Source organism: Sarcophilus harrisii, chromosome 1 (genome assembly GCF_902635505.1).
Source record: "Sarcophilus harrisii chromosome 1, mSarHar1.11, whole genome shotgun sequence".
In the NCBI taxonomy this organism is placed as follows: Eukaryota; Metazoa; Chordata; class Mammalia; order Dasyuromorphia; family Dasyuridae; genus Sarcophilus; species Sarcophilus harrisii.
Genome location: NC_045426.1, coordinates 344,893,817 through 344,905,166, shown reverse-complemented (window position 1 = coordinate 344,905,166; position 11,350 = coordinate 344,893,817). Strand labels below are relative to the sequence as shown.

Here is an 11,350-nt window from a genome sequence, read left to right as displayed (position 1 = left end):
TTTTACCGATATATGGAGTCAAAAGACTTGAGTGATATCATTTTACCTTTTCTCAAAGTTCTACCAAGTCCATCTACCAAGTAAGTGCCTATTATGTACCAGCCAGGCACTGCATATATTTTAAACTTCAAACACAGTTTCTTATGTTAGGATGTATTAGCTGGAAAGTGATGTGGCAACTGGCATATGAAGTGATATGAATATAATCCCAGACTGTGAAAGAATAGAGAATGAAAAAAACCCTAAATGGAAGTCATCACTCTTGTTTATATTACTCAGGATGGCCATTGGAGACTATAGTTATTAGTATGTATGTCTTACCTCTTAAACTGAGTTGTAATCTCTTGAGGGGAAGAGAATGGACTTTATCTTACTGTAAAGACTCTAACTCCTAGCACAAGTGCAAACAAGTATTTGTTGGAAAACTGAGCATTAAGCTTCCAGAGTTCTAACAGATCAACGTAGAATCATTTTAGTAATGTGAACTTAGCGCAAGAGCTAAGTGGGCATCTGTGCAACATTTATATATACTTATAGCTGCTTCAACCCCATTTAACTTTCTGGCAGAAAACAACAGCCTGACAATATAAAATACCACCTCTGGAAAACCAAAGCAATTTTTAAAAAGATGAACCTATTGTCATCTAGAGCTAGAAGAAATCTTGACAGTTATCTAGACATTTCTTTAATTTTATATAGATAGGAGACTAAAATCCAGATTAACTGATTTATACGTTTTAAATAACAAAACCAGTAAGTGAACCCAAGTCTTCAGATATTAAATCAGAGACTTTTCCCACTATACCATAACGCTGCTCAATCATTCCAAAGGTGCATAAACAATGCTTTTTCTTAAAGCCTAGACTCTTTTGCTTTCTGGAAAATAAAGGGGCTCTAACTAGTGATCATTAAGGTGTCTTTTGGCTCTTAACATCCTGCTTCATCGGTGAGAACCTTCATGTTGCTGGACTGTGGAATTTGTCCAATAAAGGAAGATGTCAAAAGTTTCAAGAATAGATAAAACTTACTCCAAACTGAAAAAAATTAAAGCAATGTCTCCAAAATGTTTTGAAGATATACCCCATCAGCAAAAAAATTCTTGAATGTACACTCTTAATATGTGTATGTAATGACATTAAATGCATTTGTTGTTCTACTAATAATTACACTATAAAAATTATGCCAAAAACATATGAAATAGTACTTGTTACTATAGTCAATAGGGAGTCACTAGAGCCTGACTCCAGTCAAAAAGTGGTGTGGTTAAGACCTGCACCATTTTGAAGACAGTCCAAAGAGAAAACTTGAATCATGAAAACTAATAAGGGGACTACTGCAATTGTCCACATAAAAGATGGTGAATATTTGAACTGGGGTGGTGACTCTGTAAGTAGAGAAGAAAATAAAGAGGCAAGAGATGGGAAAGTAGAAACTAAAATTTTCTAAGTTTATGTTGGAGGAAGAAAGTGAAGTATCAGAAATGATAACCAAGCCTGAGAACTTAAGTGAATAAAAAAAAAATTTTTTTTTTCACAAAAAGAAGAGTTTGGAAAAGGGTTGGGTTTCATCCTGAGCAACTCCTTAGATTATTTGCAAAACAAAAAGGGGGCAGACAAGCTTCTTACTCAATGGGCACTAGCATGCTATGAGCTAAGAGGAGAACTGAAGAGGGAAGGATAATACATTATAGAAAACAAGAGTAAGGAATTTTCCCGATCCAAATAGTCCAGTCCAGGTGCTTGTCAAAGTTATTACTACTCCCAAATGATTTCAGAAATGAGGAAGGATGGGGCTTGCAGAGTAAAAGGAGCATTAGATACAAGTAGGATAGGAGGGTGACAAGTGTAGGTGTGGTTGCTAGAGTTAAAACTGGTGAGGGTGGGAAGTAAACTAGCTTCCACTCTCCAGTCACACCTGGGATCAGTCCCTGTTTTGGAGACTAAAGTACTTGAAATGTAGATAATTATATACCCTTTACCTAAAAATACTCAAATTTGGGGAGTAGGGGAGTGAAACAAGTTTAAAAAGAAAAGTATTCAAGATCAGAGCAAAGCTACTAAATAAAAAATCAACATGGAAAAATATACCTCTGCAACATCAGCCAGTGACCGGGAGACGAATGAGTCCCGAGAATTGCCATCCAGCAAGCTGGGACCTAGAAGGGAAGTACCACTGGCAGTCCCAACAGGAGTTGGAAGCATCTTCCGGCCTTTCTCTGGTGAGATGAAACTTGCTATGTAGTAGACAGAAGAAGTAAAAATTACTAAACTTTTAATTTTTTTCCTAAAGCAAAGCTGAGTATATTGATGTAACAAGATATAGGTATATCTGATTCCTGACTTAACTGATGTCTGTATATGACTTACTCAGGACCATTCCTACCATCAGAGGTCAGTAGAGTTTAGTATACTCAATAGAAAAAGAAAGGTACGTGTAATCCCAAATTAATCTCAAATATTTGCAAATCCTACTCATTCAGAATTTTTGAAATTTCTTTTAAGAATTGTTAGGCACATGATGCTAATTCTCATTAATCTGGGGGAGGTAAGGAAGTTATCAACAAAGAAGAATTTTTAAAGGGCCTACTATGTGTCAAGTATTGTGCTAAAAACTTTGCAAATATTTTTTCACTTAAGTATCACAATCAACCTGTGAAATAGAGGCAATTAATAGTCCCATTTTAGAGTCAGGAAAGTGAGGCAAACAGAAATAGGTTAAGAGACTTGGCCAGAATTATACAAACATAAATAAGTCGTTTGGTCTTCCTGATTCCAAGTCTAGTGCTATTTCCACTGTGTCACCTAACTGCTTCAAGAGACCAATTTAGGGTTATTTCAGGATGTGAATTGAGAACTTGGGTTGATTACAGACTTCAGTGCATCATAATCACATTTATATACCTAAGCCCAATTTTATACTCAAAGTAAAGCATAGGAGTAGAACAGGAAAATTTCATTTTTGCTTTTAGTCTTGTATATTTGAATACTGTGCATCCTATCTTCGAGTTAGATTATGATAGGGGAAGCAAGTTCTATTGATTTGCAGAATATTTAAAACATGACTAGAACTGTGTAGAGCTGACAAATAACATATCCAGCTAGGCAGAGGACTATATATAAGTAAAATGAACTTAAAAAACTAGAAGACTCATTAAAAAAAAAAATCACTATATACAAATCATTTAGGAAAAAAAAAAGGAGTACAAAATGGAGACAACAGCATGCTCTATACGTAAAAACTGCCATCATTAGGGCTATAAGGGAAAGTCTTTGGAAAGGAAAGGGGACCTACTTCTGGGACCTACTTTACAAGTTCTTAAAGGAGTAAAAGCATGAACCATTGAGTGCTAAGTAGCTCACTAGGTTCTGAGGAAGGGGCCTTAAAATACAGAATAGAGCACAGGTCAGAATATAAATTATCCCGATCAGTTCACAGTTTCTGAAGAATCAATGTCAAATGATCATTAATCAACTAAATGACCCATGCAAGACAAGGGAAGTAAATTTCTATCTCAGGTGCTTGTTCTTGGAGAATAATTTTACCCTGGGAATCAAGAATCTAAGTTTATTGTATTATATTACAGAAACTCACAAAACAGGCTGCTAAGAGAAGAATCTGTAGAATCATTGGGGTACCACTGGGGATCATGGGTGGGAGATGCAATCCAATTTTGCTGAGGGCTGCTGGATGGGGATGGAAGACTTTTGGAGCTGTCACTACCATTCAGTTTTGCTGGAGAAAGAGAGACTCCTTCACCTACAAAAGAATATTTTATGATTAAAATTTCAATCAGAAGAAGAAAAAAAATCAGTGTTCTCCTGGTTCTGCTCATTTAACTTAGCATCAGTTTAGTAAGTCTCTTCAGGACTCTCTGAAATCATCCTTCTGATCGTTTCTTATACAATAATGACAATCCATAAGATTCATATACTGTAACTTATCTAGCCATTATGGGCAATTCACTCAGTTTCCAGTTTCTTGCCACTACAAAAAGGGATGCCACAAATATTTTTGTACATGTGAGTCCTTTTCCCTCTTTTATGATTGCTTTGGGATATAGACTCAGTAGAGACACTGCTGGATCAAAGGATATGCATAGTTTGATAATCCTTTGTGGCCACCTTCCTTTCTAGAAACCATGCTTCCCTAAGGGAATCAAACAGGACTTTTTATTTCTCATTTAAGGTACTAGCTTTTCAAGGACAAATATCTTTTTTGGCTGAGGCAATTGAGGTTAAGTGACTTGCCCAGGGTCACCAGTCAGGAGGTTTGTGTCTGATGCCAGATTTGAACTCAGGTCCTCCTGACTTCAGGTCTAGTGCTCTATCCACTGTGTCACCTAGCTGCCTCAACAAATATCTTTCCATAAATTTGCTAAAGACCCAGGTAAGATGGTAGAGACATTTATTAAAGAGTAATATATTTCTTTTTAATGGAACACAAGAGTTTTTCTGATTCCAAGGAACAGAACTGTTACTTACTATATTGGCCAGAACTGATGGCAATCTCAATTATGGAATCACTAATCTGAGTCGAAGGTTCTCCCTGTGATAATACATCCTCAGGGGGTCCAGGAAGAGAAATGTCGAGCAGAGCAGAGACATTGGGTGGAGAAAGCCGGGTACTAGATCCCTCAGATGTAGGAAGGGGAGTAGAGAGGCCATTTTGGAGAGGGGCTTTGGACAGTTCAGACAAGGATAGAACAGATGAACCCTGAGTAAAGAAAAACACAAAAATTATCACAAAAACAATTCAGAATTTGTAACATATGGAGAAAAAACTCATAATTCTCAGATAGATATAAGACTAAGAATGCATCAAATATCTTGAAAAAACTTCTAGCCTATGTTGTGATCATTTATTAATTGGAATACCAATAGAGAAAGTAAAATTAACCTAGAGCCATAAGATCTAGAATTATAAGCAAAAAAATCTATTTTTGTCCAAAGAAACTGAGGCCCAGAGAAGCTAGATTGACTTGCCCACATTCATAATGGCAGTGTGAACTCAGAGCTTAGGGCTCTTTTCACAGCATCACAATGCTGTTAAGAGTGTATGCTTTGCCTGAAGCCACCAGTGAAAGCAAAGAAGTCAAAAGGTAAAGCTGAAACACTTTAGCTCCTAGAAAGCTGTGCTAATAAAAAAGGTCTCAGAAACCAGCATTCCAGTGTCAACAAGTCCTAGGCTTAAGTCCTAGGTTAAGGTAACTTCATTGGCAAAAGATGGTTCTAATATGGGGGTGAGATGTAGAATCTATAACGCTACTTGGAGAAGAGAAGGAAATAGCCTAAAAAAAAGAAGATAGACCAGTGAAGACAATTTCAAAGGAGACAAACACTATGAGGCTATATGAACTCCTTTCTAAATTTATCCAGGAAACAATAAAAGTAGGACCATTAGCTAGACAAAGGTCATGGAAGCATGTGGAAGATGAGGAAGGAATGCAACTTTTATATACTTGAGATGAATTCTGGCTTCATGGCATTGTTTAGAACCTGCACAGTGCTTGGACTTACCTGGAAACTCTGAGCTACAGATTCCTGTTCAGGCCTTGTGGGGATACTGATGAAAGGAACACGGCATCCATCACTTGTGCCCTAGAAATAGAGAAGGGATAATAGAAAGTTTGCCAATTTTTTTTTAAATTTTATTAAAGCTTTTTATTGACAGAATATATGCATGTGTAAATTTTCAACATTGACTCATGTAAAACTTTGTTCCAAATTTTTCCCTCCTCCCCACCCCCTCCCCAAGATGGCAGGTAGTTTAATACATGTCAAATATGTTACAATATATGTTCAAATCCAATATATGTATACATATTTATACAGTTATCTTGCTGCACACACACACACACACACACACACACACAAAATTGGATCAAGAAGGAAAAAAAAAACCCTGAGAAACAAAACAAAATAAAGAGTGAAAATGCTATACTGTGATCCACACTCAGCTCCCATAGTTCTCTCTCTGGGTGTAGATGATTCTTTTCATCACTGAACAACTGGAAGTAGTTTGAATCATCTCATTTTGTGATCAATAATGATCTCTAGTTCTTTTTTGGTCACAAATTCCTCCTCCACAAATCTGAGAGATAAACTATCCTATGTTCTTCTGATTTTTTTTTATAATATCATTCTTTATGTTTAGATCATGAACTCATTTCGATCTTATCTTGGTATATAGGTGTTAGGTATGGGTCAATGCCTAGTTTCTGCTACATTAGTTTCCAATTTTCCTAGCAGTTTTTGTCAAATAGTGAATTCTTATTCCAAAAGCTGGGATCATTGGATTTGTCAAACACTAGATTGCTATAGTTATTGACTATTTTGTCCTACTGAACCTAACCTATTCCACTGATAGACTATTCTATTTCTTAGCCAATACCAAATGGTTTTGGTGACTGCTGCTTTATAGTTTTAGATCAGATACAGCTAGGCCACCTTCATTTGCTTTTCTTTTCATTAATTCCTTTGAAATTCTTGACCTTTTGTTCTTCCAGATGAATGGTTTCTTGGGAGTTTGATTGGTATAGCACTAAACAAATAGATTAGATAGTATTGTCAACTTTATTATATTCGCTTTAACTATCCAAGAGCACTTGATGTTTTTCCAATTGTTTAGATCAGACATTGTGTGAAAAGTGTTATGTAGTTTTGCTCATCTAATTCCTAACTTACCTCTGGCAGATAGATTCCCAAATATTTTATACTATCAATAATTATTTTAAATGGAATTTATGTGGATTTATTTTGCATCCTGCAACTTTGAAAAAGTTGTAGTTATTTCTAATATTTTTTAGTTAATTCTCTAGATTTCTCTACATCATATCATCTACAAAGGGTGATAATTTGGTTTCCTCATTGCCTATTCTAATTCCTTTAATCTCTTTTCCTCCTCTTATTGCTGAAGCTAGCATTTCTAATACAATACTGAATAGTATTGGTAATAATGGGCAACCTTGTCTCACCCCTGATCTTATTGAAAATAGTTCAGATGAGGCTTGCTGATGGTTTTAATAGATGCTTTTTAAAGGAAAAGTCCATTTATTCCTATACTCTCTAGTGTTTTTAATAGGAATTGATGTTGGATTTTATCAAATGCTTTTTCTGCATCTATTGAGGTAATCATGTTTTTTTTGTTGTTAATTGATATAGTCAATTATGCTAATAGTTTTCCTAATATTGAACCAGCGCTATATTCCTGGTTTAAATCCTACTTGGTCGTGGTGTATTACCCTGGGGATGATTTTCTGTAATCTCTTTGCTAATATTTTATTTAAGATTTTTGCATCAATATTCGTTAGGGAGATTGGCTTATAATTTTCTTTCTCTGTTTTCATCCTACATGGTTTAGGTATCAGTACCATGTCTGTGTCATAAAAGGAATTTGGTAGGAATCTTTCATTCCCTATTTTTTCAAATAGTTTATATAGTATTGGAGTTAATTGTTCTTTAAATGTTTGGTAGAATTCACATGTAAATCCATCTAGTCCTGGGAATCCAATTATTTTTAACAGCAGCTCATGTGTATAGGAACTACAGCTTAAAAAACAAAAAACTACAACTTATTTTCACAACCACCTTGTATGAGTCCTTGATTTTAAGACATGGTTCCTTTTATGGGATAAGATTAGGTATGGAGAAGAGTGGGAAAAGTATGCTTTCCTCTCTTTCATCACAGAGGATGGGACTATGATAATGTACAATAATATTCCATATGCCATAACGTAAAAAAGGGATGAGTAAATTGTAGCCTGAGAGTCAAATCTAGTCAGCCTCTTGATTTAAGAAAGGTTTTTACATTTTTAAATAAAATTTCATGAGGGCCACATACTTTGCTAGGAAAAAAAAACTTAAAACTTTGTTTTTGTTAGAAAAGGTGGCTTGCTGGTTATAAGAGGTAGAAACTAAACATTCAGCAGGGGCAGCTAGATGGTACAGTGGATAGAGTAACAACCCTGAAGTCAGGAGGACCTGAGTTCAAATCTGGCCTCAGACTTACTTAACACTTCCTAGCTGTGTGACCCTGGGCAAGTCACTTAACCCCAATTGCCTCAGCAAAATAAATAAATAAATAAATTAATTAATAATTATATATATATATATATATATAAATATATAATCAGATTAAAAAAAAAACCTAAACATTCAGAAATGAATGTGATATAAAAGCTTATTGTGATGAATCAAAATTATATTTTAAAAAAAGGTAACCACACAAAACACATATTTGAAGTGTCCTCACTGGTTCACAGCACTGATTTGGACATTACCTTTCTGTTTATGGATCTAAGATCACTTTGGCTTTTGACATTCACATCACAGTACTGTATTTAGTTTTCAGTCAAGTGTCTAAAATATGCCCCTTACACAAGTACAGATAATAATTCCTTATAAGTAATATCTATATTCTTGGCTGACAATTGCAACTAGGTCTATATGGCTTCTCAATATATTTGCTATCCCTCCTAGCTTTCTGTATTAGAAATTTCTTAAGCAATGACATTTAGTTCTTAAGTGGCCAAAAAAAAAAAAAAAAAAAAAAAGGCAGAATAGAGTAAAAGATAGAAAAACAGCAATAATTTCCATATTTCAATTACAAAGATACATGTTCCTGATACAAACCCCCATAGCTGATATGGCATCCCCATTCTGATGTGAGCTAGCCAAGTTCTGTCCTGTCACTGTGGCTGTCACTTCCTCTGAAGGCAATTGTGTTATCCCAGGCAAACCCTCAGGGTCCAGAACAGGAAGTGGGCTCCCAGGGATAATACCAGCACTTTTAGCTGCCAAATCAATGGCACCTACAGAAAAAAGAATAGGATTATAATGATTCTCCGAAATGAATAGTAAAATTCCCATGCTGAGATCATAAAAATATTCCATCTATCTCAAAGAACTCATTTTTAAGAAGGCAATAGCTTACAAGATTTTCCTTCCAAGGGCTTAGGAGATACATAGTTGAGAAGGAAAAAGAAAAGAACACTGCAAAAAATATCGCTCAGAAGCATGGGGCTGGCTGCAAATTTACCTCATGCTTAGCCACGGAAACTTACTGGACAGGTGATTAGCAGCCTGGGCTGGAAGAACCTTGGGCACAATAGGTCGAGACAAAGCAGCTTTGGTCAAAGAGGACTGGATTGGCCTAAATGATCCTCTTCCTATAAGATGGGAACAAAAGTAAATTTATAGAATGCACTTCAATATGAATGAGAATTAGAGAATGATTTGAGTATAACATGAATTTGGTGTTTACTTTTATCCTCTAGTTTGTCCAGGAGAAGCAGTGAGAGAACAAAGAAAACTGGATCACTTCACAATAACTCAGAAACTGCAACCCTTTCAACACCCACTTGTACAAGGAAATTTCAAATCAAGGCAAAGGTTCAAATTTAATGTGTATCTTCTGGCACAGTAGAAGTTAAGGGCTGAAGAGAGCTCTGATCTTCCTATTTTCCGCCATGGCCAAGGTCCCCTGCTTTCTCACCAGGAACTATGATGTAGGCCAACCAAAGTCCAAAACCTTATTGCCATTATTTATTTTTAGCATTTATGTACTTTATACCTATTTAACATGTATGAAGCAATGCTACATTTTTGTTATCTTACTTTTTTTTTTAAAATGTGCCGTTCATTGATTAATTTTGTCTTTGTGTCTCAATCCTATTTTCAACTTAAACCCTCTGGTTTTTGTTGCTCAATTTTATATACTTCAAAGATTTTTAGGAATTCATGTGGCATTACAGCAGAATAAATCATTTACAAAAGGAAGCGAAAGAAGTAAACTACACCTATCATCTACAGGAAGCAAGCAATATACAACAGCAGAGATTGCAAGTCCTTCTCAAATGATAATGTTCAGTTACTATTCCAAATGCATTTCAAACATGGATGTTATATATGCATGACAGAAGAACATATCAATTCATTCATGCCAAGTACATCTATGATCCAAATTAAGGAAAATCACAGGTAAATTTAAGTGGAACTATGGAAGAACTTACCTGTTATAGAGGAATTTGACATAATTGAGAAAGAACACACATTATGGGATGGATTTCCTGATGGTCTAGGGAGCAGTGTTCTCTAAGGGGAAAGAAAAGAACAAAAATATAAGGAATGAAATTCATTTAAAAAAGACTTAGGAGACATGTTCAAAATAAACATTCTAAATAAAGCATGGTTGACTTATGAAATAAGAGATATTCTTATGTAAAAATTCTATGAAGTAAGAAAGCAATGAAACTTCTGAGTTAGTCTCAGATCCTTTTATCTTAAAGTTTCTAACTATGAACAATAAGCCATAACATTATATATTTAATTTGGAATCAACTCATTTAGTTTCTTTCAAATGGGCCTGGATTGCTTTATTAATTCCTGAAGTAGTAGGAAGAGCAAATGATAAAATACCAATTACACAGGTGATAGGAAAAATGAATAATGTTAAAAGGTCTCTCAGGTGTTCCTATATTCATTTGTTTAACAAACATTTATTCTGGGCCTACATGTAGAAGGTCTGATGTTTAGACAAAGATAAATAACAGATTCCTACTCTCAAGAACCTACAAATTAGTTGAAGAAATATTTTGTTTATAAACATACACACACACAAACATACATTAAGACATATAAAGATACATAAGACACATATAGACATAAACAAGTATAGAAAGTGACAAGAGCACTGGAGAGAGATGGGGAATTGAGGAAGATTTACTTGACAGAAGGTAACATTAGAATTTGCCAATAACTAGATTTCAATACCTAGAGATTTTTCGAAGAGGAAAGATTAGTAGAATTCCAAGAAGATTGAAAAGGCTAAAAATTAGAGGATGAATCCAGGAAATAGTGAGGCATAAGGGCATAAGTATGAGAAAGGAATAGATAAGGAAGGATGGAGTAATATAATAAGGTAGTTGGGTAGGCTAAGAGTTATGTATAAATCTTATTAAAAGGTATGCAGCAGGGAAACCACTGAAGTCATATTATGGTCAGAAAGGCCTGATTAGAAGTATGAGTTATAGACATTAATCTGGCAATAGAAATGAAAAAAAAAAAGATGGAAGCCTCAAGGTAATGAGAAACAATTAACCCCAATGCTATATAAGCTATTTGAAAAAATAGGGAATGAAGGAGTCCTATCAAATTCCTTTTATGACACAGATATAGTACTGATACCTAAACCAAGTAGGTTGAAAACAGAGAAAGAAAACTATAGACCAATCTCTCTAATGAATATTAATGCTAAAATTGTAAATAAAATATTAGCAAAAAGATTACAGAAAATCATCCCCAGGATAATACACTAGACTCAAGTAGAATTTATACCAGGAATGCAGGGCTGG

The 11,350-nt window shown here is 35.0% G+C and overlaps 1 protein-coding gene across 2 annotated transcripts in view; it reads right to left on the bottom strand.

Annotated features, from left to right (window-relative positions):
• The window catches only part of CRAMP1 (cramped chromatin regulator homolog 1), a 94,989-nt gene that overhangs the window by 3,519 nt on the left and 80,120 nt on the right, over nucleotides 1-11,350 (bottom strand). For both annotated transcript variants that reach the window (XM_003761997.4, XM_031945787.1), the window contains exons 14-20: nucleotides 10,010-10,091; nucleotides 9,062-9,166; nucleotides 8,631-8,809; nucleotides 5,517-5,597; nucleotides 4,482-4,713; nucleotides 3,592-3,756; nucleotides 2,088-2,233 (exon numbers count right to left, since the gene is read on the bottom strand). In XM_003761997.4, coding sequence (XP_003762045.1) covers nucleotides 2,088-2,233; nucleotides 3,592-3,756; nucleotides 4,482-4,713; nucleotides 5,517-5,597; nucleotides 8,631-8,809; nucleotides 9,062-9,166; nucleotides 10,010-10,091 — 990 coding nt within the window. The remainder of the gene's footprint in view (nucleotides 1-2,087; nucleotides 2,234-3,591; nucleotides 3,757-4,481; nucleotides 4,714-5,516; nucleotides 5,598-8,630; nucleotides 8,810-9,061; nucleotides 9,167-10,009; nucleotides 10,092-11,350) is intronic.